This window comes from Mesoplodon densirostris, chromosome 10, assembly GCF_025265405.1.
Source record: "Mesoplodon densirostris isolate mMesDen1 chromosome 10, mMesDen1 primary haplotype, whole genome shotgun sequence".
Lineage (NCBI taxonomy): Eukaryota > Metazoa > Chordata > Mammalia > Artiodactyla > Ziphiidae > Mesoplodon > Mesoplodon densirostris.
In genome coordinates, this window is record NC_082670.1 from 22606239 (window position 1) to 22633113 (window position 26875).

The 26875-nt window shown below is 41.5% G+C and overlaps 2 protein-coding genes across 2 annotated transcripts; both read left to right on the forward strand.

Annotated features, from left to right (window-relative positions):
* The first annotated feature begins 9271 nt into the window (after positions 1–9271).
* ZKSCAN4 (zinc finger with KRAB and SCAN domains 4) lies at positions 9272–18075 on the forward strand. Its single transcript, XM_060110433.1, has 5 exons — positions 9272–9947; positions 11332–11479; positions 13163–13245; positions 14217–14340; positions 15361–18075. Exons 1-5 carry the CDS (start codon positions 9525–9527, stop codon positions 16221–16223), a joined length of 1641 nt encoding a protein of 546 aa, XP_059966416.1. The 5' UTR covers positions 9272–9524; the 3' UTR covers positions 16224–18075.
* A 4778-nt stretch (positions 18076–22853) lies between these two features.
* On the forward strand, positions 22854–24107 carry NKAPL (NFKB activating protein like). The gene is given in 5 exon segments (XM_060111393.1): positions 22854–23088; positions 23091–23499; positions 23501–23986; positions 23988–24025; positions 24028–24107. Coding segments are annotated over 5 exon segments (1248 nt in total).
* The last annotated feature ends 2768 nt before the right edge of the window (positions 24108–26875 follow it).

A 26875-nucleotide genomic window follows, 5' to 3' on the forward strand; every position in this document is an offset into this window, starting at 1 on the left:
GACTTTTATTTTTAGTAACTTTAAATTATGGAATAATTTTAGACTTATAACAAAGTTGCAAAGATAGAGTGCTTATATACCATTCACCCAGCTTCCTCTAATGTTAATGTCTCACATCGGGTCTTCTTAGTTAAACCCTTGGCTTTTGACTCCAAATTCCAATCTGTTTACAGTGTCATGCTTCATACTGGTATTCTCAGATTCCCTCATTTAAGCTTAGTCACCTGAAATTCCCTTAGTGCTTTCCCATCACATCTTCAGCGTTACAAAAAGTCATCGGTATTCTGAGTATAAGACATCAGAGCATTGGGTCATCATCCGTAAGATGCTTTAAAAACTACCATATTAAATCTCCTGAGTTTTTCCCTTCTGTTGCTTTGCTTAGGTCTGGAACTGTCTGCTGATGCTCTGATCTAATCTCATGTCCATTGTTTTTTTCACACTTAGGATCCTGGTGAATGCTCCCATTCAGTGTTCTACATACCTTCCCGTTTAACTCTGTATTTTCTTTGGAACTGCTATCCCTTTATCAGTCCTGACCTTTCCATCTGAAACAATAATCCAGTGAAAAGAAGGGACCTGTTGTAAGGGAGAAAATCTTCCAAATGAAATGCAAGAGTAGGAAGTTTGTGTATACCTGAAAAGTATATGAAAAGGGAATAATATGAGAAGGGCATGAGAAAGATGAAATCTGTGGTGCCAGGGGCCAGAAACACAGAGAACATGTACATGGGATGAAGAAAGGAAGGAAAGGTTCAGACAGTGGACATCAGTCGGTAAAAGGACTGAAGATGGGCATAGGAACTTATCCAGAATGGTACAGAATGGTTATGGATGTGTCAAGATTTGACTGTGCAGGGCAAATATGCAACAAACTGTCAACATGGTTAACTAGGGTAGATGGGGGATTATACGACCCTTTCACATTCTGTGTTACATATCTTTGAACTGTGAATGTGATGATACTACAGAGGTGGTATGCACCCCCCTTCCCAGTTACTAGGGATGATGCCATGCACACAGACAAGAATGTATGAAAAATTTATTACTCTCATCATGGAACTCTCTGGGGATAGCAGGGCAGCACCCAAGCTGGTCCAGAACTGGCTTGAGTAGCATAAGGAGAGAGAGAGCTAGTGGCCCTGGTTTTTATTGTGGTTTTTATTGTGGTTAGGGGATGGGTCCAGGAAATAGTTCTCATTGCACAAATAGATAAGGGCTTGCATAGCTTGAACTTCCTTCAGGTGCCAAGTGAGGAGGCACTGGGATTTCTTATAAACTTGCCCAGATGTGGGGCAGAAGGGAAGGGGAAGATAGAGGTTGACAGCTGTCAGAGATCAAACATCCCAAAAAACTGAGTCAAGATTTTTTAAAAATTACAGTTTAAAGAGAATCAATTCAGGAGATGTTTTTATTTACCATGTGATTCTGGTCTCTCTGTCCTTATAAACTAAGGAGTAATTACAAATTTAGCATTCAATCAATTTTTTTAAAAATGTGTGTAACCAGAAAAAACGTGTTAAAAAACCAAAAATTCATACTTGTCCATTTGACTACCTGAAACTCTCACTTCTGCAGAGTGGCTCACCACTCACTGAAGTCAGCTGAGGCTTTCTAGAAAAGGTGAGCCCCCAGAGGCAGCCTTTCCCCTGACCAGCCTCTTAAAAGGGATGCGGCTTATGGGACCAGAGGTGAAATTTCAGGGATTCCTGATCTGTTTGGAGACAACAACTTTTTTCCTTCCCGAGAGGATCAGTTGGGACCTATGAGTAATTAAGAACATTTAGATTCAAAAGGGCATTACTATGGTAGTGGTTAATTTTAATACACTGAGGACCCATAATGTCCATCATATTTTCAAAAGTGTTGGAGAACTAAATGAAGTCAAGAACCACTGCTCGAGGGGTGGTGGAATGACAAGAAATAGGTGTGGTGGAGCCTATTCAGAAAGAGCCCTGACTCACCCACTTTCGTTTTGTATCATACACACACACACACACACACACACACACACACACACACACAGAGTCCCACATCAACCTTTTCATCTGCTCTCCTGGTTCACCAAGTTCTCTCTCCAGATCCTTCAGCACAGTCACCACCTCCTCTTCACATTCTGGATGACATCCTCACACTCAGACCAGTTGCTGGTCATTCTACCCTTGAATATTTAACAAGATGATACCCAATGCATCAGAGGCCAATGCTTTGAGGGCACTTTTAAGGTATAGAACTAATTGTTGAACAGAAAGGTATTACTATCAGATGAGCTAGATGAAGGCTGTAACCAGGAGATTCTCTGAAGCTCATATAGCAAGAAGTTAACTCAGAACTCAACCCACAATTTGGGAAATTCTAGATGTCTTCTACATTCTGTTCTCCCTTAGGAAACTTTCTTTGACTCATAGAGAAAATGCAGTGTTTCCAGGTTTGCCCAATCCCCTTGGGAGCAAGGTAGAGAAATGGAGAGAGAAGGATTATACTAGACTTCTCTTTGAGATCACATCAAAGGCTGGCTTTCATCACAGCTCATGCTGTAGCCTTTCACAGTGGCAGTACCTAACCAAGTGCTTGATGTCATTTGCCACTTTCCAACTTCCTCCACTTCTATTATTTACTTTCCTGAATCTGTTTCCTTAGGTATGACTGAAATTCCAGTCTTATTCACGGGACTGTGGACTACCCAAGCCAGGAGAGTCACCACTGTTACCTGTACAACAGCTGATGAATAATGTAAGTGAGGGGTACTGTTCATGAGAAACAATATAGGTGGGTAGAAATCTTACTGGACAACTGAAGCTCTGGGTAACAAAGCTTCTAGTGCTAATTTTGCTAGTAATTAGACGGGGAACTTGTGCAGTCCCTAAATTTCTCTGTGTTTCAGCAGAGAAGTGAATCTTTTCGTTTCTAGGGGGTCTTTAAAAGTGACCATGGGGAGGAGTTAATAAACTGAAATATTTTTAAAGAGTCTACAAATTAGCCATAATACCTTTAATTTTTTCTGACAGCAAGGTGACTGTTCCTCAAGAGGTAAAAGCAGTGCAAGAGTTAAAATGTGTCTAGAGTGAGTGCTGGCCTCCTATACCAATATATGTATATATCTTGAGGGAATTAGAATTATTAAAAAATCATTATGCATGCAAAGCTTTATCACTATAATACTGAAAGGGAATATATGTCTAAAGAAAATTCATAAGTAATGCTCCAAATCATGAGATAGATGTGTATGCATAACCAGAGTCTTTGACCCCAGAACAAATACATGCAAAAGGACATCGACAAAGACTGTTGGGCATATTTTCTCAGATTTTAGGGGTCTGGGATTTCATTTTACTCTAGTAACAAGCTAATTAACTTAGCCTGTGATTGTTCCATGGAATCTGGCATAAAATACGAGTTCCTGGGTCAGAAACAAAGGATTTTATATGATTCCAAGGAGGCCCAATGCCTTTCACATTTTGCCTTCAGAATTTCATTGTGTTTCTCCAATGCATCGATGCCCACCCACCTCCCCACCCCACAAGTAGCCATACTATTTAAAAGTCTTTGTAATTGTTATTCTTCTCCAATTCTCAAAAACCTTAGGCATGACAGTCCTCCTTGGGCCTTTTGTGCTCCTACATGTCTTGTTGCATGGGTCCAGGATATAAGGCCCTGATCTTTTTTTTACTTTTTTTCTTTTTTTCCCAGCCCATTTCTTATAGATAGCAAGCCTAACACTTGTTATTCATAGATAGCAAGCAGCATGAGATCATCGTATTTGCATCAGTTGCCCTTGCCCCCAAGTCCCAAGGAGGTGACATGATGGGCTCAGGTGGATGCTATACACACAACATGCCTATGTTGCCTCCAGGGAAGCCTGAATTTAGGAAATCCTCAGCTTTTATAACAAGCAGTAAATAAGCCTGGTAATTGACCACTGGGATGTGTTATCTCATCTTTCAAGATTACCAGCTACATAAACAATCTTGAGGAGTAGACTGGTAAAAAAATGACCAGGGTCTTGTCCTAATTCTGTTTTATTCTTTTATTACTTTTTTTAAAATATTGTGCTCATGACGTCCTATTAAAATTTATGTATTTATTCTTCTCATAGTTTATTTTTTTGTCAATCCCCACTGGAATATAAACTCCATGAGGGCAGAAATCTTTGTCCTTTTTTTTGTTACTGTTGTATCCTGAATATCTAAAACAGTGGCTGGCTCAGAAAAGTGACTCAATTAACATTGTTGTTCATGTACCAGACTCCTATAGTTTAAATAATTTAAAGCTGTTAAATCCATGTGTATATCATTTTCAACTTTACTATACAGTATATACTGACATAGCTTTTTTTTTTGGCCGTGCCATGTGGAATCTTAGTTTCCTGATCAGGGATCTAACCCATGCCCCCAGCATTGGGAGCACAGAGTCTTAACCACTGGACCACCAGGGAAGTCCCTGACATTACTTTTTAAGATGAGCATACCAGCTTACACACCCATCGGCTGTGTACAAGAGTTCAAAATTTTTCACATTCTTACTAGCAAATATTATTGAAGCTCTGCAAAATTTTGCTGAGGTATGGGTATGAAATGGCTTAAAATTTATCTTCTCTTAGTAAATAATGAGGTTAAGGATCTTTGCTTATGTTTGTTGGTCATTCCAGATTCCACATCTATGAATTGCCTGTGTATAGTTCTTGTCAATTATTCTGTTTGATTGTTGGCTTTTTTCTTGTTTATTTGTTAGTGCTCTCTGTATAGTCTGTATATTGATCCTTGTTGATCATATGGCTTGCAAATATCTTCTGTCAGTCTTATATTTGTAGTTTCTACTTGTTTCCGATATCTTTTGATGTAGTTTTAAATTTTAATGATGTCAAATTTATGAAATTTTTCCTTCACATTTTGTGCAGTTTGTGTATTTTAAAAGAAATCTTGCTTTATTCAAGAGCATAAAAAATGCTTCTAATTTTTTTCTAAAAGTGTGAAAGTTTTCCTTTTTGACTTTTTTTTTTTCCTTTTGCGACACGCGGGCCTCTCACTGCTGTGGCCTCTCCCGTTGCGGAGCACAGGCTCCGGACGCGCAGGCTCAGCAGCCATGGCTCACGGGCCCAGCCATTCCACGGCATGTGGGATCCTCCCGGACCGGGGCACGAACCTGCGTCCCCTGCATCAGCAGGCGGACTCCCAACCACTGCGCCACCAGGGAAGCCCTCCTTTTTGACTTTTAAGTCTTTAAACAACTGGAAGTAATTTGTTATTTGTCAACCAAATTTTATTTTTTTCCATTTATATCAAAACATTGCAGTGCTATTTATCAAATACTGTATATACACCTATACACCTACATGCCTACATCTATATTTATTTCTATAAGTAACTGTAGATATTGGGAATTGAGTTCACGCTGATACCTTCAGTTCCAATCCAACACCACAGGATTCATTTTGGCCTTTCTCTTTTTCATGTTTGTAACTCCTTTTCTGGCATGAGGAATCTGGCTCCCAATATCTTGTATATTTACTTAATTGATTAATCCTTCCTGTGTGTAATCAATTTCCCCATGTCATCTTGCTCCTCTTATGGGCTCAGACCTCAGATCTTATGTTGGTGAAACTTGGATGGGGTCTGTGGAGTAGGTAGTTGTAATGTATCAGTGGAAATTTTCCTGCTGTAGCTTCCTCCCTTCACCCCTCTGAACACTCTTCTCACTCACTGGGGCTCCGAACTCACTCTGGGCTGGGCTGCCACCTCCTCTCCCACTTCCTTTGGCCCTACCTAAAGGCTTTTGGATGGAATTATTCAGGAAGGAAGGTAGGATTTTGTTTAATTTAAAAGAAAATTACTATGGAAAATTTCAAACATATATAAGTGTAAAGAGAATATTACAATGAACCCCCCTCTGCCTCTCACGCAACTTCAACAACTCTCATTTTCGCACCCTTTACTTTCTTTCTCTGTTGCTTTCTGAGTATTTCAAATCTAGACATTATATCAGTTCACCCACAAGTACAAATTTCAGTATGAATTTCTAACAAATGAGGACTTTTTTCTTAACATAAACAGTATCATTGTGGCAACTAAATTGGTAGTGATTCCTTAATGTCATTGTGTTATAGTTTTCCCAGTTGTCTCAAATATGCCATTTTACAGTTGTTTTGGTCTGATTAGGGCCCAAATAAGGTTTACCACTGCATTTGGTTGGTATATCTATTCAGTCTCTTTTAATATATGACAGCTCCCCTTTCTCCCCTGCCTTTTTGAAAGATGCCATTTATTTGTTGAAGAACCTGAATCTTTTGTTCTATAGAATATAGAATGTCCCACATTCTGGATTTGGTTGATTACTTCTTTTAAGTATCATTTAACTCATTAATTCTCAAACTCAACTGCATAGTGGAATCACCTAGAAAATATTTAAAGTCATTCATGCCTGAGTCCCACCCTCTGACATTCTGATTTAATTGATTTCGGTTTCAGCCAAGGTATCAGGATGTTTTAAAAGCTCCCCAGTGATCCTAATGTGCTGAGGTGTTTGAAAACTGCTTAATTTGCTTCTGTATCTCACCTATACAAAGGCATTAGGATCTAGAAACTAGATTCAGGTTCACTTTTTTTTGCCAATGCTTCATGGCAGTGCCCTGTACCTTGTGGCAGCTCATCAAGAGAAGTATATTTTCTAGTAGTTTTACTTTGTAACAGCCTTGACATCTCTCATTTTATTAAGTTTTATCTCTTTGTTATCCCTTGAACTGCAGAGGGAATAAAAACTAAGGAATAAAAGCCCAGAAAGGGGGCTTCCCTGGTGGCGCAGTGGTTGAGAGTCCGCCTGCCAATGCAGGGGACACTGGTTCGAGCCCTGGTCTGGGAGGATCCCACATGCCGCGGAGCACCTGGGCCCATGAGCCACAACTACTGAGCCTTCGCGTCTGGAGCCTGTGCTCCTCAACAAGAGGCCGCGACAGTGAGAGGCCCGCGCACCGTGATGAAGAGTGGCCCCCGCTCGCTGCAACTGGAGAAAGGCCTCACACAGAAATGAAGACCCAACACAGCCAAAAGTAAATAAATAAATAAATTTATAAAAACAAACAAACAAACTCAGGAAGGTATCAGCATGGTATTCTTCCATTTAATAAACTCCTACCCAACTTGTATTCCATTGGGTAGAAAGGGGACTTACTGACATCTTGGTCCACCAGAATAACTTTGCAGTCATTTCTGGCTTAAAATCTAATCCTGCCTGGTTCAAAGGAATCTCGGGGCTTCCATTTTAGGGTAGGCCTAATTTATTATAGGCCAGGCATTGTTCTAAGCACTTTACACAAAAACTCACCTTAATGCTCACAACATCCCTTTCATCAATGCAATAAACAATCTATAATAATAATAGAAAAGAGTTTCATTCGAGCCAAACTGAGGACTGTAACCCAACAGACATGGATTCAAGAAGCACTTGAATTATGTTCTGTCAGACTACAAAATGGGGGGCAGGGGCTTAGGGAGGCAAAAAACTATTTGTACACAAATTGTCAAGAATTAGGATTGGAGGGGACTTCCCTGGTGGTCCAGTGTTTAAGAATCTGCCTTCCAATGCAGGGGACATGGGTACGATCCCTGGTCAGGGAACTAAGATCCCACATGCCACAGGGCATCTAAGCCCACGTGCTCTAGAGCCCACGCACCACAACTAGAGAGCCTGCATGCTGCAACTACTGAGCCTGCACATGCGCCACAACGAAAGATCCCACATGCCACAACTAAGACCTGACACAGCCAAATAAATAAATAAAAGAATTAGGATTGGAGCTGGCAAGAAGTAAGGGTGCTTGCTAAGCAAGGGTTGGTTGGGGTCCAAAATAGGTTACATAGTTACAAGGAGAGACCTTGAGACCTTAAGGTTGCAGCTGGCAGCTACTAGCAGATATTGTTTTGAGAACAGCTGGTAGTGTCCTTGAGTTTGATACAGTTCAGGAAATTCAGGTTCTCAGTGACACAGGAACATTTCTGAAACCACATGCACAATGGTTACCCAGTTCCATTTTGGATGCCTGAACCACAGTTTCATATCTTGTCAGAACAAAGAACAAATATCAAACAGGGGTGCATTCCTTCAAGGTTTCAAAAGAGACAGATTAGCACATGCACAGCAAGTCAGCATGACCTTGGTGTCTGGGAAGGGACCCTCATCTTCGAAGGAGTAATAGCATTGGCATCATGGGCGGGATGGGGGGACATTTATTTCTATCTTCAAAGTGGACATTGTGAACAATATGGTAAATGCATTCTTTTTTAATGGTTAGAACAGATGTACATCATATAAGTCAGAATGACTTCCCCATACCTCAACAGGTGAAAATTTCCTCCATCACTATCTACTGTTACTATCCCCATTTATAGATTGGGAAAGTCAGGCACAGAGAGGATAAGTAATTTACCAAGGTCACCCAGCTAGTACGTAGTACAGCCAGGATTACATACCCAGGTAACGGCTTGAGAGTCAGTGGCTCTAACCACTATGCAAGACCATAAATGAGGGCTGGAAAGAAACAAGAAGAATGAAAGCCCAAGGTAATATGGTCCCTGATGCCAGGGACTAGAGAGTTTCTGGTAGTGGGAAGCCTGGAAATCCTGGTTGCCTGAGAGGAAGCCATGGAAAATAGAAAGTGGTAACTGTTGTGTGTGGAGGGGAAGAGGGACAGAATCTCTAGTTACTTTTGCAGGAGCAATCTCAATGGCTTTGTTGGCAGGTTGCCGCCTACAGTGTGTTAAGGTGAGGTGAGGACTAGAGTCAGAGATAGGAGGGCTTTCTTTCAAGTAGTTTAGCCTTGAAGGGGAGGGAAGAATGGCAGCTGGAGTGGAGCAAGAGCCAGGGGGAGCCACTGCTTCTCCAAGCAAGTGCCTGGTGATGTGGTCTCGATGTTTCTGAGAGAAAGGGCATGTCCTCCTGCCTGGTGCTCTGAGGAAGCCCTGCTTTCTACTGAATTTTAGTGTCAATTTTATGCCAGCTCTGTAGTCAAGCTTTACATCAGAGCATGGTGGGGGGGCACAACAGCATCCTTACAGGACTGAAAGATCTAGTCTTATTTCTTATGATACAGAGCCTGTCATCCTTTTTTTCTCCTTCCCCTAACTGCTTCCCTTGAGTGGAGGTAAGGGCATGGTTGCTAACGGGTTAACTCGAGGACAACCACCGAGAGGTGCTTCCTAGAGAGCCCGGGAAGTGGCATTGATTCCCACCGAGGCTTCCTGTGCCCCATCCTCAATTTTTCTCCAGCATCTGGAATCTGTTCATTCCACCAAGACATCCTTTGGGGTTACTTATTGTGGGATTCGGGGTGGGGTGCAGAGGAGGACGCTGCAAAGGCACGGACTACGGGGGGCAATCTGTGAAGTTGCGCCCCAGGGGTGTCCTGGGCCCCTGGACACGCGGAAGGGGACCACTGCAGTTTTACAGTATAATTGTGATTTCCCACCTTTCAGGAATTTTCCGAAGAAACAGCTCCCAGCTAGAGTGAGGCCCAAGTACTGCCTTGGTCCAGGATGGCTAGAGAATCGAAGGAAAGCGCAGCCTTGGACGCCCAGTCTGCAGAGGACCGGACCGGGATCCTGACCGTGAAGGTGGAGAAGGAGGAAGCCTCCGCCTTGGCTACTGAGGCGGGCGCCCCAGGCAGCCCAGCTCCGGACACCGAGCACTCCCGCCAGCGCTTCCGAGGCTTCCGCTACCCAGAGGCTGAGGGGCCCCGCGAGGCTCTGAGCCGGCTCCGGGAGCTCTGCCGACTGTGGCTGCGGCCAGAGGTGCACACCAAGGAGCAGATCCTGGAGCTGCTGGTGCTGGAGCAGTTCCTGACCATCCTGCCGGGGGACCTGCAGAGCTGGGTGCGGAAGCAGCATCCGGAGAGCGGGGAGGACGTGGTGGTGCTCTTGGAGTATTTGGAGAAGCAGTTGGATGAGCCGATGCCTCAGGTAGAGAGAACAGGTTTATCTTCTGAAAGCTGTGGTCTGTTTCTTCCTGAAATCTCCAGATCAGAGTGAGGGGCTTTTCTTTAAGATCCAGAAGTTCTCAGTCTCTTTTTGTACCATGAACCTCTTTGCCAGTAAGGTGAAGTCCCTGGACTCCTTCACATAATAGTATTTTTTAAATACCTAAAGGAAAATATAAAGGATTAAAAAGAACTCAATTATACTGAAATACAGTTAGCAAAGCATTAAATGTATGATAAAGTTATATATGTGCTTTTTAAAATTAACGCACTAAATATTAACATCTAGGGACAGACCTAATAACTAGTATAATTTCAAAGTGGTGATGAATGACTTTGACATTTACCTGGTTGTAATGTGGTATGAGAACATCTGCAGTTTCAGCTGGTGACAGATTCCTGTGTACTTCTTATAACACCTTGGTTTGTTGCTTCCATTCATAATTGAAGGAAATGCTAAATTTTGCTTAGAAGCTAGTAAAAATAAAGTTATTTTTCCTATTCACATTCATGGAATACGTGGGAGGGAGTCGGTGGACCACAAGTTAGAAACCCCAGGGTTCATTTTTACTTGCATCTTCCTGAATGTTGTATGAGTCTATTTTCCCTTTGCAGTATCCTGTGTCCTTGTGTGTTCCTTTCAGCGTGTACATAACCAGACCAAAGACTTCTAACCTGTGACCCAGAGACCAAGGTTCCTGAGTTGGCATTAGTGCCTGTTAGCCCTGTAACAGAGAAGAATCATTTCAAGTCTCAGCTTCAGGCTCTTCATTCTTTACAGAAGATATAGGAAATTCTAAGCTGCACATGAGCTAATTATTATGAAAGTGACTTGAAAATTAATTAATGACAAATGTCTGGAAGGAAACCTTCATTTAATGAGGACATACCATGTACCAGGCCCTGTGTTAGGTGATTTCACACACTGCAATCTTATTTGCTGGTCTCCAAAACCCTGTAATCTAGAAATTATTATATTCATGTTTTAGATAAGAAAACATATTAGTATTCTCTGAGAACTTGACCCCAATTCCCAAAGAGTTTTCATAAAAGCACAAATATATATAACGAGGGAGCACAGAGTAATGCTTAAGAGCGTGGGCGTTGGATTCATTCTGCCTGAGCTACCATCCTAACATTTCTGCTTTTACCTGGGTGACCTTGGGCAAGTTGCTTAAACATTGTGCCTCAGTTTCCCCATTACAAAAATACAGATAATAAAAGTACCTAGCTCATAAGGTTGTTGTGCTCTGCATCAAGTGAGTTAATATAAAGCTCTTAGAAATAGTGCCTGGGAAATAGAAAGTACTAGCACATAGAGAGTGTGATAGAAGTGTCTGATGAATAAATAAATGAATGACTTCTAGGTCCCAGGTGGTGACCAGGGGCAAGAACTGTTCTGTTGCAAGATGGCAGTGTTGACACCAGCTCAGAGGTCACGAAATACCCAGTTCCAGCCAAGAAAGACTCCACTCAAGCATGAATCTCTGGGATCCCAGTCCTTACCAGACAGAGGTGAGTATGATCTTCTGGGCAGTATGAATTCTGCAGACTTCAACCAATTTTATTTAAGGATCACCTAAAAGATCTATTGATAGGTGTCTTATATGCCCCTTGCAGATCTACTTTACTTTGAGACTGAGACTAATAGGGAAATTTCAAACAACAGTGGAAAGCTTTCCTAACCAAACCTGGACATGGTAAATAAGACTTTATTAAAATTGGTGTTTGGAAAGAGTTGATTTTTATAGCAACACAGTGATCTCCATTCATTCAACATATATTTCTGGAGGCTCCCTACACGGTAGCCAGTGTTGTAGGTACTGGGGATAGCATTGTCAGAGGGACAGATTTCTTCCTCCAATGGAACTTACATTCTAGTGAGGAGAATAGCAAATAAATTAATATGACTTCAGATATTGGTGAGTGCTATGAGGAATATAAGGCAGAATATGTAAAGCCAGTCAGAATATTCCAGAATTGTAGGATTTCTACAAACCAAAGAGTATGAATCTTCTAAACCTGTCACTTAGAACAGGGTGAAAATCACTCAGTAGGAAACTGTTATATGTTCCCGAGTGTTCCCCATGTACTGTGAACATCTGGGCAGATTTCCAAGACAAACAGCACTGGGATACACCAGCCAACAGGAAATCTTTATTTCTGAACAGAGGTCCTAGCCTAACCTAACTTGTTTCCTGCCTCCAGCAAAGTTCACCTTTCATAGGAAAAAGTAAAGTTCCCCTTTACTTCTCTCAAATCTGAGCAAGTTCTATATAGGCAGACTCCCTTTTCCTCCTTTCTGGGCCCAGCCTTATCTGACTCCTCTTAGTCTTTCAGAACTAAAGAATAAAGCACCCAGGGCTTCCCTGGTGGTGCAGTGGTTAAGAATCTACCTGCCGATGCAGGGGACACGGGTTCGAGTCCTGCTCTGGGAAGATCCCACATGCTGTGGAGCAACCGAGCCTGTGTGCCACAACTACTGAGCTTGTGCTCTAGAGCCCACAAGCCACAACTACTGAGCCTGCGTGCCACAACTACTGAAGCCCATGTGCCTAGAGCCCGTGCTCCGCAACAAGAGAAGCCACCGCAATGAGAAGCCTGTGCACCACAACGAAGAGTAGCCCCGCTCGCCACAACTAAAGAAAGCCTGCTCACAGCAACGAAGACCCAATACAGCCAAAAATAATAATAATAATAAAAAAAGAATAAAGCACCCAAAGAGCTACTAAAGAAATTTTAACAACAAAAATCCTTGGGACTTCCCTGGTGGTCCAGTGCTTAAGACTCCATGCTTCCACTGCAGGGTGCGTGGGTTCAATCCCTGGTCAAGGAAGTTCCTCATGCTGCGTGGTGCAGCCAAAAAAAGAAACCACAGAAATCCTCTTATTCCCTCTCTCAGGAAAATTCAAGATTAAAGACTCTTCAGATGGAATGCTTTGTTTTGTTTTTATGTTGCTACCATTTCTTACCAAGGATCCAGCCCATCGTTTTTTGCATCTGTGGAGTACACCACATCTCTTCAGGCCGTAGGATTTGAGCTGGCAGGGATCAGGAATTTTGGAAAGACACACTGTATAAACTTCTTTATGGGAATTTATGCAGTTTTTGAACTTGGACTTCATGGCCCAGGGAGGCTGAATGCCAGGGAGGTTGAATGTCAGGGTCAGTCTCATCCAGAGCTTCTTTCCTTCTTAGTTCTCCAGGTTCCTAGGCTTGCCTCTGGAGGGCGCTGCAGAGAAGATGAAGTGGTAGCCGCCAGGCTTGGCCCAGAGTCCCAGGTGAGGTGGAGCCCCTGTCCCTCCCCCAGCACCCAGCACCCTTCACTGCTGATGGGCTTCCCATCAGATCCCTTTCTCTCCATGCCTCCTCCACCCTCATCCTGGATCTACATGGAGTTTGAGTATTCTCATTTATCCCAAGGTTGCTAATCATCATCTGTCATTATTTTGGTGTTCACTTAAGAGGATTTTCCTGTTTCACTCCTAGCTTGGAGACTGTGCTTCCCTGCTCTTCCTAGCCATCTGTTTGGTCAGCTCCTTCATCAAGGAGATTTTCTTCTTCAGCAAGGGAAATTTAGCAAATACAAACTGAAGATTTTGTTGTGATGGTGATGTAGTTTTGTTTTTTTAAGTATCATAAACTGTGCTGCTAGTGAGGGATATAAAGTCATGCCTGCTGCCCTCTAGGAACTTAAACTTGAAGGAACAGATAAGGCATGTGCTTTTAGTCTAAGATTTAATATTACGATTTGAATAGTCTTTACTTAACCTGGATTTTAATTTCTTACCCAATCTTTCATGTCCTGCTTGAAGATCTCAGTATTTGAGGCTCTGTAGAACCTATTTTCCCTGGTTTTTCCTCACCTTAGACCTAGATTTCACTGTATGTTAAAATCATTAATACAAATAAGCCCTCATCCCCACTTTGCCAAAGCACACCACAAATACTTTGAAAAGTTTGGATATGGTTCCACTCCTTTCACTGCACTGGCCCTTGTTTTTCCAAACCTTTCACCTCTGTACTGTTTAGATGTTTATATGAAAGTACTGATAATGTGTAAATTTCTTTCCTTTAATGGTTATTTTTTTGACAGAGATGTTATTAGAGATACGGTTAAGTAGGCATAAGTATGCCATACTTGCTTCTCTGTAAAGAGCTCCTGTAAAGGGGATGCTCCTTCATTGCATGTACCCAGGTTTGGGAGTGATTTTGGGCAAGAGGGATTACATGGAATTACTCATTGTTTCAGGGGCTGCTGAAAATGGAAGATGTGGCCCTGACCCTCACTCCTGGATGGACACAGCTGGATTCATCTCAGGTGAACTTCTACAGAGATGAAAGGCAGGAGAACTGTGGCAGCCTGATCTCCTTGGGTAAGACTAATGGGCACTGATTTCTTATAAGGTTTCCTGGCTTCCTTTGTATATTAGAATCTGCTAGGCTGTTAGAAACTGTTTGAATTATGTTTGGAATTAGAACCACCATTTCTGAATCCCAACTACTAACCAGCTGTGTGACTAGTTTATTAACCCTTCTGAGCATTGCTTTTTTATCTGTCCTGCCAGTGTCCTGGTCAGTTCAGTTTAAGTGGGATGAAGGAGGTACAGCCCTTAGTACAGGTCCAGCTCATAGTAGATGCTCAGTAAATGCTGATTTCTTCCCCTTCCCTTCCTGTTGCTAGCCCTGATAGTGCAGGAGAGCTGAGGGATCTCTTCAGGAAGTGGGCCATGGGACCATAGAGTGAGAGCTAGAAGTGAGCCAGAGATTGACTGCAGAGCCTGGCCTTAGAGATGAGCGTGCAGTGCAGAGGCGCACAAGATTGCCTGGCTTGTCTGAGTTCACATAGCTCACTCGCAGCACAGTGGGGGGTCCAGCTCAGATCTCCAAGCACTGATGCCAGTTTTATTTGGCAGACCCTGCCTCTGCCTGGGGTGCAGCCAGAGATGACTGCACCTTCCAGTGGTCAGTGAGTTCTGAGTTCCTACTTTCCCTGTTTCTCATAGAACATTTCAGAAATCCTTTCACTTGCCTTGTTTACTGTCACCTTCTGCTCAGCCCTTTTAGTATCTAATGCTAAGCACATGGCCCTGCCTTACTTTCTTAGAATTTAGAGCATCTGCATTTATCCCCAGCACAGTCTTCAGGCCTCACCACCTTCCCTCCAATCTCTCCATTCCCAGATTGTACCCTTCTTCCAATGGCCCCATTCTCATTCTCAGGTCTCCCTCCCCAGCACCCCTGTTCTCCCCCTTTATTCCCATCTTTATTCTAATACTTAAATCTTCATCCATGGCATATATACACCTCTATAATTCTTGCCTCCCTGGGGCTCATCACAAAGCTTTCCTCTGTGGCGGGGCATAATTGACAGTTGCTGGCCATTTGTTGTTCAGGTGGTGCAGTGCAGACGAAGATCAGGGACCTGCCTCCAGACGAGGACCATCCAGGACAAGAGTCTGGTCAGATACCATGCCACTTGGGTGAAGCCATTGGCAAGATTCCTGCACGTGCAGAAGCTGGTGATCAGGAGGGCAGGTTACAAAGAAAGCAGAAAAGTGCTGCAGGAAATAGGCGGCATTATTGTCATGAATGTGGGAAGACTTTTGCTCAGAGTTCAGGCCTGACTAAGCACAGGAGAATCCACACTGGGGAGAAGCCCTATGAATGTGAGGAGTGTGGCAAGACCTTCATTGGGAGCTCTGCCCTTGTCATTCATCAGAGAGTCCACACTGGGGAGAAACCATATGAGTGTGAGGAATGTGGCAAGGTCTTCAGTCACAGTTCAAACCTTATCAAACACCAGAGAACTCACACCGGAGAGAAGCCCTACGAGTGTGATGACTGTGGGAAAACCTTTAGCCAGAGCTGCAGCCTCCTTGAACATCACAAAATCCACACTGGGGAGAAGCCATACCAGTGCAATGTGTGCGGCAAAGCCTTTAGGCGCAATTCACATCTCCTGAGACATCAGAGGATCCACGGCAATAAAAACGTTGAGAATCCTAACAGTGGAGAGACCTGGGAGAGTCAGGGGAGGATGGAAAGCCAGTGGGAAAATGTTGAGGCTCCCGTGTCTTACAAATGTAATGAGTGTGAGAGAAGTTTCACTAGGAATAGAAGCCTTATTGAGCACCAAAAAATCCACACTGGTGAGAAACCCTATCAGTGTGATACATGTGGAAAAGGCTTCACCCGAACTTCATACCTTATTCAACATCAGAGAAGCCATGTTGGGAAAAAAATTCTATCTCCATGACCCACGTCTCATATGCCACAGTTGGTGCTCACTCCTCGTTGAACTGAAGCCACCCTGGAGCCCTTGCTGACTAGAAAATTGTGAGCTGGGCTTTATTTACTCCCACACATCATCAGGTGTTTGTTAGAAAATAGAAACTGGCTGAGATGAATTATCTACTACATCTTAGAAGGTGATTAAAAAAAAAAAAAAAACAACTTGTTTGATAAGAGGCTATGGGAGAGTTGTCTGGAAGAGGTCAGACCTGAAATGATTCTCACCTTTTAGACTTAAATGGGCTTCTAGACTGGCTAATTAATCACCCTCGGCCAGCACTTTATGACGTCTCCTGGGTCGATGGCTCTGATTTGGGGGGCTGATGCTCTGACTGTTCATTTTGCCTATAATGAATTCCTCACCAGTTGGTTGGATCAATGATGTCTTATACCCCCATTGTGCCTTGCATACAGGTGCTATAAGCATTTATTAAATATACCAGTGAAACGACCTTCATAGCTCTGAAAATCTATTGTTGTCTAGATTTCTGAGGACTATCTAAGGCCATTTGTGTTCATCTAATTCTCTGAGGTTCTAGATTCTGGGTCTAGAATATTTATCTAGATTTGGATTCTAGTACATTTATTGTCAAATACGTAAGATTGTCAGAGTTGGGGTGGAGGAATCCATATTTCTTCACCAGCATAGTAGTTATAGTAGGAATGCCTTAAACAGCTTCTTTATCATTAAGACATTGTGAGACTGCTCCATCTGTACAATTCCAGTCTATAGTCAATGTTAACTACACTAGTTCATATTAATTTTGCTACTCTTTAGGGGGAAACCTTTCACATTCAGGTAAATAAAAATCAATTTATCAAGTCAGATCAAAACTATTATGAATCTTGATGAAAATCCTATGATACGAGAATTCCCTGGCCGTCCAGTGGTTAGGACTTCACACTGTCACTGCTGAGGGCCCATGTTCGATTCTTAGTCGGGGAACTAAAATCCCACAGGCTGTGCAGCCAAAAAAAATTTTAAATTAAGAAAAAAAAAATCCTATGATCCTCAACAGCTTGTTTCTCACCTTTCAGTTATCTTGGGCCTAACCAAGTGCCAAGACCCCATCCATATCCCTCTCTCCCAATTTAAAGCCAGGTGTGCATGAAAGCTCATGCCAGCTAAGCTTAAACTCCCTCCAGATCAGAGGATTCACACCAAACGTTTATAACAAGTATTGTTCATGTTTTCAAAACTGCCCTGTGGTTGGGGAGAGGGCGATTGGGTCAGAGGCAGCCAATGTTGATAGAGACCCGAGTATAGGCAGTAGGAGAAAATGTATCTTTTCAGAAACACATTGGGAGTCCTGGGTATCTGACCAAAACGATTCCACAACGTTCAAAGTACCAACCTGTGAGGTCAAGACTCTCAATATGAATTTCATGATATCTCCTGTTTTCACCCAGATCACCTTCTGCTAAGTTCTTTAGAGACTGCTACCTTCTTCGTAGGTGCCTGAGTGCCCGTCCCCAGCTTCCAGCTTTAACAAGAATGGGTTCTGCCTCTGAGGAAATCCCAGACCACGTTTTGTTCAGTCCCCAGCATAGCGTTTTCTTCTGTTCTCAAGTACCCTTGCTGGATTCCTGCTCTGAAGTACCCCTGGCTGACTAGGGACTTTGCAAACTGTGGGGCTCTTCCTTTATCACTTCCCTACAATCTTTCATTGCCTTCATTATCCCCTTGTTGCAGTATAATTTAAAACCTTAGTGTTCTAAAATCCTGTAGACGTCCTCCAGTTAATCTTTTCTAGCCTTTTAAAATTTCCTTTTAAATTAACCATATTTTTGTTACCTCTGCAAAGCTAGCCATTTCCTCTTGTCGCCTTATCTTTATTTTTCCTAAATATTTGCTAATAGCCCTGATCTTAAACACTGTTCATTTTTCTTTGGTGTTTGTTTCTTATGTCATGTGAAGAGATACATATAAAGCCTTTCACAAACCAGAAAACATTATACACTTAATAAGTATAATTTATTGAGATTAACAAAGGACCACTGCGCCTCCTTTCACTCTTTCTGTGCCTTCCAAACCTGAAAGACTTCTCCATAGAGGAGGGAAAGATTATAGAAAAATACTTTTGAGTGCCTACTATGCCTGACAATGAAAGCGATAAAGCATACACACACACATGCATACATACTTGGGCTTAGGCTTTCAGTATAGTAACATTGATAAGAATTGCACATAAAAATAAGACAGTGCCATGGTAAATAACTTGTGAGTGGTGAACTGAATGCTGTGGAAGTTCAGAGGAGGGAAAGGTTACTTCTGGCTGTGTGCTATTATTGCATGGACAGGGTGACATGTTAGCTGAAAAGACTAAAGGAGTTTGTCAAATTTAGTAACTAAGGCAAGTTTGAAGAGATACATACATTGTAGCGGACTTCAGTGCCAGAGCAAGGGGTTGAAATTTTATTCAGTAACACTGGGAAGCCACTGACATTTTATGATAAAAATATTATTTAGGAAACTATCTGGCATTATTGTACAATTTCAGATTGAAAAGTTACTTTGCTGATAGGCTTTTAGACACCCCACTTTTGTATATAACAAATGTGTGTTTATAAGTAAGTGAATTAGAAAATGGGTTTAACTCTAGCCTATTTAAAAGGATGGTCAAAAAAATTATTTTCAGATGAAATTAGACCCCATAAAATAAGCTGCTTAGTTAGATATAAGCAGTATACAAAGTGGAATAAAACATCACTTTTCATTCTTTTAAAAATTGTTTTTAGGAATTTTAGTGTCAATTAGCCATTCTGTTGGATTGGCCAAAAAGTTCATTGGGGTTTTGGAAATTTTTGGCCAACCCAATACTTCACTTCTCCAACTGAAACAATGCTGAAATCCCCCATTTTCTTTCTTCTTCCTTTTCATTAATAAGTAATTATAGCTATTTTTTCTACTTGGGTAGAATGAATAGTTACAATGAAAAGAGATTTTTGATGAATAGCCCTCCTAGATGGGTTCTTAATTTTGGTAAAGATGTGTGTATTCCTGCAAAAGATTCTGTTTTGTTTCCTTTTCCGGCTGCGTTGGGTCTTTGTTGCTGTGCACGGGCTTACTCTAGTTGAGGGTGAACGGGGGCTACTCTTTGTTGCGGTGCATGGACTTCTCATCGTGGTGGCTTCTCTTGTTGCAGAGCATGGGCTCTAGGCGCCCAGGCTTCAGTTATGGTGCAGGGGCTCAGTAGTAGTGGCTCACAGGCTCTAGAGCGCAGGCTCAGTAGTTGTAGCACACGGGCTTAGTTGCTCTGGGGCACGTGGGATCTTCCCGTGTCCCCTGCATTGGCAGGCGGATTCTTAACCACTGCGCCACCAGGGAAGTCCCTCTTCCTCCTCCTTTAGTGGGAAAAAAAATAGTAGGAGTGCCAACTTACTTCACAGGCTTTTGAGGATCTGCTCATACAAATAAGAAGTGCTGGGTAAATAATCTGAAAACGTTAATATTGATAGAGAAATGGAGGTTAAACACTTTGTTAGCCAAAACCTCTATATATTGGAATGACAATTGTTTAATAGTAAAGGCTCTCTAAAAAAAGTGTCCTGACACAAGCGTGTGACAGTGTTGATCTTATCTTGTAATGATGTCCCAAATCATCTGTGTGGTTCCATCTCAATTATTCATAATGAGAACTTTACTCAGTAAACTTAATTTATCTACTTTTCTCTAAATACATTTTTTAGTCTATCTTTTGTTACTCCTTGTGATAGCTAAAATTGGGTCTGACGAATTCAAATGCGGGAACTTTATTTTGGTCAGCTCTGTAGATGTGGTACCTATTTTGTACGTTTCAAATGGAGTTGCTGCTACAGAAATATCTGGGGATGACTACTTTCCTGTGGACTTTTTTTGTTAACATAACATTTTATTGTAGAAATATCCTTTTATTTCTGCATCTACCCACATTTCTCACTTTGTAGCATTAGCAATTCCTTTCTATTTACCACATCAATCTAAGACCTTGGAATTTGAACATAGCAAGTGCTCCTGGTCTCCTTTCCCAATTAATGGCTGAATAGTATGATATATTCCTGCCTGTTCCATGTATTTTGTTTATTAGGAATTGGGTTGTCATCCAAAATCCTCTGCACAACTTTCCAAATTCCCATTTTTATTCAAATTTCTAAGCTACTTCAAGATTTTTAAGGGTCTAGGAAAAAAAATCTGAACAACCCTAATGTAACTTATTTGTATAATAGTAATAAACCATGTGATTATTCATTTCATCTGAGTGAATTCTTAAACAGCTAACACATTGCATAATTTCTAAGCTGTCAGAAAATAACTATAGTTTCAGGTATTAACTAAAATGTTAAAACTTTTAACCGTTTTCTTCCCTCTGTTCCTCACCAATTCTGCCCATCAGCATTGGGATCCTCGGAAATGAAGTTTGTAGCCTTTCAGACCCGCAACAGCAGGAGGTATAGAAGGGCTGAGTCATGTGTGTGAGATAAATGACAGGCTTACCAGAGCATCCTTAGCCCCTAGCAGAGTTGCTATTAAATGAGTGAATCTGGAAATTGATCCAGCTTGTTCTTTTGTATTATTTGTGAAATAAAATTCATATTTTATGGCAAGACAAGGAAATTTAAACATAAAAAATTTTCTCTGGGGACTTCCCTGGCGGTCGAGTGGTTAAGACTCTGCATTTCCACTGCAGGGGGCCTGGGTTCGATCCCTGGTCGGGGAACTAAGATCCTGCATGCCGCGTGGTGTGGCCAAAAGAAAAAAAAATTTTTTTCTCTGCCCTTTGGCCTCCTCTCTTTCCTCTACTGTGCATTGTGTATCTGCATTATGCATCAACCAAACCTCCCCATCAGCAGAAATACCTGTTCAACCATAAAGAGCAACATTCTAGCACCAACAAGGTACTCCTTAAAAGGTAACATTCCTTCTTAATGGGAAAAAAGGCCCTTAAAATGAAATGTAGAGAAAAGCTCTCTCTCCATGTTTGGGCCTCTGTCATCATTAGAAAAATTCACTCTGGAGTTAGTTTATAAATGTGATCATATTGTCTATGGCGCTGCTTTTGCTCTACAATGGCAGCACCCCAATTAAGCAAAATGTTATTTTCTCAAAAAAATTTTTTCATTCTTCCCATCAGAAGACCTGTATTATGAAAAATTGTACTCAATTATTATAGTTTGAATAAGATAATTATATTTCATTAATAAAAATGTGTGGAAATTTGTTTTCTGTCTTATTATATAAGTGCATACATAATATCCTCAATTTTGTCTCTTGGCCCACAAAGTCTAAAATATTTACTATTGGCCTTTTACAGAAAAAGTTTGCTAATCCCTGTTCTAGATAATAGTTTTCTTAAGGAACAAAACTATATTCTAAAACTAATTTTCCCATATATTAGCTGAAAGAGACATTCCATCAATCAATCAATATTTGAAAACCCCATATAATACTAAGTGGCTTAATTTTATCCAAAAGAATTTTTTTTTACATATAGTATGACATTTTTATTTACAGAGAATCTGTAATACTTTATCCATTGTGATATTTTCACCATACATGTAACCATTTCATTTTTAATACTCCCTCCTATTTGCCAGTTCCTAAGGTAGCATAGTTTATGGCAGGGCACCATGCCAGTCCTTGTCTCCTTCAATCACATTACTAAAATTTTACTTAGATCAAATGACCTCATTTGATTCTATTTAATTTAATTTCTCCATTTTATTCATTTAGACGCCTAGCATCAGGAAAGCACCATTCCTAAGTTCTGACTTAACTTTTCTGTCACTTTCCAAGTCTGTCAACTAACTGAGCAGGTCAACTTAACTATAGAGAACCAAGATGACGGTAATGTCTATGCACATTTTAAGATCCAGGGGAAGTAATCTTGCATGAAATGTTTGCCATTTTAGAGAGTGAACAAAGTGTGTGCAGAACGTGGTTCCCAAACAACAGTTTCTGAAAAGCTCAACTAGATAAGGAGACATCAACAAGCCTGGGTTAGATGCTTCCCTGTGTTTCTGTGAATTTAAGAATACAAATCATGACTCCGGTCCTCACTTAACTCAGGCTGAGCTCAAACTCTGATTTTAAAATAAGTTCTGGTTCTTGCTTCCAAGTGGGATTTGGTAGTCATTAATAAACGTAAACGTATCTCTGCCATAAAGATGGTGGACAAGGTCCTTTTTAAGGAGTTAACAAGAGGAGCGTGAGAAGTAGGGAAACTTCACCAAGGGGTAAAGAGGGCGGAAGTGAGAATGATAGGAGAGAGGGTATCAAGATGCTTAAAGGCAAGTAACCAGGTAGAGAAGGGAGTGTTTGAACAGTAGGGGGATTCATTGATGGGAATTCCTCTTTTTACGTTCCCACTGGGCTCAGGATGGGGAACGTAAATCCTGACAACAGGCGCGGCCGCGCCCCCTTTATCCGCTCTTGCGAAGAGGCCACCACGCAGCCTCAGCCAAAACGGGCCTCACAGCCCACATGCTGATTGGGTTTTCTTCTGGCAAGCGCCGGAAGCGGAAGTCGTGCGCCGGACCGTTGCTAGAGCTCTTGCGTGGCCGGGAGTCGCCGTCAGTCCAGTTCTTTGTACTAACTGCCCTTGTGAAAGCGCGGCTCATGGTGCCAGTGTCCCGGTCGCGCTACCCCGAGGACACCCCAGGCTCTAGGAGACGGCGACGTAGCTCGTCGGGGAGCCTGCCTTCCGCGCAGGCCAGACCATCCCCGTGGGGCAGCCGCTCCCACTCCCACTCGCACTCCCGCGGCCGCGAGGGCCTCAGGCCTCAGTGGGGTGGTTCGGGCGTCGGCGCTCCTTGTACCTTTAGCCGCTCTGGATCTCGAGAGCGGCCCACCGGCTCCGCAACTGTGCTTTCTCGTCCTCTTCTGTCTACTATGGCGGATACCGCTACGATCACCACCACTATGCGGGCGACAGGCAGTGGGCGGAAGACTATGAGAAGGAGAAGGAGAGCTATCGTCAGGGGAGGCTGAAAGAGAGAGAAAAGACTGGGGAGTTGGGAGCACCTGAGGTGTGGGGGCTGTCTCCAGAGTTTCCTGAGCCAGATTCTGGTGAACACACCTGGGTTGAGGATAAAGAGGTAAAGACTAAGAAGAGCAGCAGTTCACATTCCTGCTCCAAAGAAAAAAAGAAAGAGGCTAGTCGTTCAAAAAATAAGAAAAGAAAGAAAAAGTCCAAAGGAAAACACAGGAAATATTCTGATAATAGCGACAATAATTCAGACTACGACACTAGCTCTGATGATGATAAAAAAGAGAGCAACAAAAGCCAAGAAGAAAGAGAAGAAAAAGAAACACAGAGCTAAAAAGCCCAAGAAAAAGATGAAGAAGACTAAAAAAGAATTCAGTGACAAAAACTGTAAGGATTCAGAAGGGGAGTTGCCGGAAGATATCTGGATTGAGCAGTCAAAGATTGCAGATAACATGGCTCTAATAGGTCCAGAGGCACCTATAATACACACCTCTTAAGATGAGGAACCTTTGAACTACGGCCATGCTCTGCTTCCAGATGAAGGTGCAGCTATGGCTGAGTATGTAAAAGCTGGAAAGCGTATCCCACGAAGAGGTGAAATTGGGCTGAGAAGTGAAGAGATTGCTTCTTTTGAATGCTTAGGTTATGTTATGAGTGGTAGCAGGCATTGCAGAATGGAGGCTGTGCAACTGCGTAAAGAGAACCAGATCTATAGTGCTGATGAGAAGAGAGCCCTTGCATCCTTTAACCAAGAAGAGAGACGGAAGAGAGAATAAGATTCTAGCTAGTTTCAGAGAGATGGTGACCGAAAGACAAAAGGGAAAGATGACAAGAACTTTTGTTCTATAGCTGGACTTTTAAGAATTTTATATCACCAAAATTAAAAGGCTTTATGATGCTGCTGTACCTACTATAAGTTCCACAAGAAAAAACTGCTTTTTGAGATCTCTTTAGCAATTTATTTTTTGTTATTTTTATTTTTAAAAGTAAAATGTGCCCGTTCTTAAAAATATTCAAACACTACAGGAAGAAAGTCAGTAAAATGTAAGTCTTTTACCCCAGCCCCTGATCCTTCTCCCCAAAGAAATCTCTTTTTGGAATCTTCTATATCTGTCCATAAGTTCCGTGTATATACAAGCATGTATGTTGCAGGCTAAAGTTGGATCTATTAACCTGAAGGGTTTTTTGTTTTTTTCCCTGTTGCTCTGACTTTTCTCTCCTTGAGAGCTTCATTGCCTCATGGAGCCGTTCATTTACCCCAGGGAGAACCAGAAGAACCCCAGAAAGAACAAAGGATTCAATTGAGTGTATACTTCTGGTTTCCATTTAACACTGAGTTAAAAAGTAGAGGTTTATTGGCTCATTTTCCTCTTCTGGCTGGTTTCCCTTAAATGATGAAACGGCTGCCAAAGCTCCTGAGTTTGGTTATATATTTTCCTGGTCCACCTATGAAGAGAGAACATTTTTGTCCTGGCATTCCAAACAAGAATACTGAGATGCAGCCTAATTAGATTAGCTTAGGTCACATGCCCTTCCTCAGAAAAGGAATTGTTGCAAGGGAAATAGAACGGCCTACTCCTGAATCTGCAGGTTTTGTCACCCTAATGAGCTACATGGGCAAGGAATGGATACCTGAGAGAAAATCAGAGTAATGTTGGGAAGGGAGGGGTAGGCAACCAACAAATGCCCACTGCAGTTTTGAATGACTTTTTTTTTTAATACAGAATAGAGAGTACAGGTGCTGAAAGCCAAAGTTTTCTTGAAGAAAAGCTTGGCTTTGACTTAGAAGCCGAGTACCTGATTGAAGGGATGATAGGATTTATCCATAAAAATAGACATAAAAAAGATAACGATCCAGAGTGCTTGAGTATTCCAAAGAGTAGATTAGGCACCAGCTAGACTAGGAGGAGAAAGAACAAAATGAGAATAAAGGAGGAGCTCATGAAAAGGAGATCAGATCAGGAGGGACCAGGTGGACAAGAGAGTTAACATTGAGAGACTGGCTAGCACCAATGCTGGAAAAGACTTTTAGAGTGTGCTCCACTCATGTTTCGTGGTAAGGTTTTTGTTGTCATCCAGTGACATCTTCCTGAACTCTGAGACTTCAGCGCTAACCAAACTAATTTGGATAAGCCCCCTTTCAAGTCTCAAGACCCTGGTAACCCCACAGAGCTGAAGAAGGAGTGCAGTTCTAGAATCTGGCAGGTAAGAGTGATGTAGAAGGGCACTTTTACCCCAGTATGTGACTTGATTGACACTGGACCACACTAGCTTGAGATTTTCCCCAAAGAGAGTTGGGTGAAAGCCGCCTTGTTACATATGTATATTTCCATTTTTAGAAACAAACCATACCACACTATACAGATGGATCTATACCTTGCTTTTTTCACTAAACAATATATATTGGAGATATTTTATATCAATGCATGTAAATCTATCTCATTCTTTTTAATGACTTTATAATCTGTTGTATGGAAGAACCATGTTTTATCCAATGTTTAAGATGTTTTCTGTATTTTGCTATTCTACAATACTTGCAGTGAAAATCTTTGTGGATGTATGAGTATTATCTGTAGCATACTCATCTAGAAATAGAATTAATTATTGGGTCAAAAGTCCTTTGGGTGATCTAAAAATGGCCATCTAGAAGTGGAATTATTAAATCAAAGGGAAGATATTTATAAATGCTTTCTATGTGCTAGGCACTATAGCATATATTAGGGATAAACCAAAGAGCAAGTTACACTTGATCCCTGCTATCAAAGAATTTTACATGCTACTGGGATACTTGTAACTCATGGCTGTAATGCAACAGTGCCTCTGATCATATAGAAAAGGAAGCTTTTATTTTAAATATCCTATGAATGGACCGGATGGAAACATATAAACGACCGTTTTGTTTACAAAAATGAGGATAATCCTGGAAAATGAAAATCTCAAGTTCGAAAATTGATCTGTATTATTAGTGAAATGTAGCTCTGTCCTGGTAAAAATTGCATTTTGAATTGTTCTCACCTTATCTACCTCTACCCCTTCCAAAAGATACAAACAGACTACATAAAAATGCACACCTTGAATTTTTGTTGAAAAACTCTTGTTTGTCAAGCTGCATTAAGTGTATTTATTTTCATGGGATAAACAACGCAATGCCAATAATCTCAGCCTTGATAATATGAGTGACATTTAAGAAGCCAGCCATGGTAGGGAGTTTGAAAGGGGGTAAATGAATTTGAATACATTTACTTCCTTTTAAAATTAAAATTTATGTTTACTCCTTTCATAATTTTTTTTGGGGAAAGCTCTTCTTCATAAATTTGAAAAATCAGATGTATGTTTTCTCTTCAGGACAGAATATTAACTTCTAATTAGTGAAATATTTGCATTGACTGGATTTGTTAGCCTAAGGAAAAGTTTTTAAGTAAATATATTTTACTTTAACTTTTAAAAGGTATTTTCGAGCTCTGACCCTCAAGGAGAAGATAACTCTCCTGATGATAGATTTTTTTTTCTTTCCTGTTACGAAAATTTCAGGCTTGAAACAATATGAATTATGTCATAAAACCATGGTTAGTATGATATTTGTTTCAAAATTATCAATGATTAAACCAAAGTTTGTTCAGGTTTTTTAAAGGGTTTATTTTGTTCACAGACT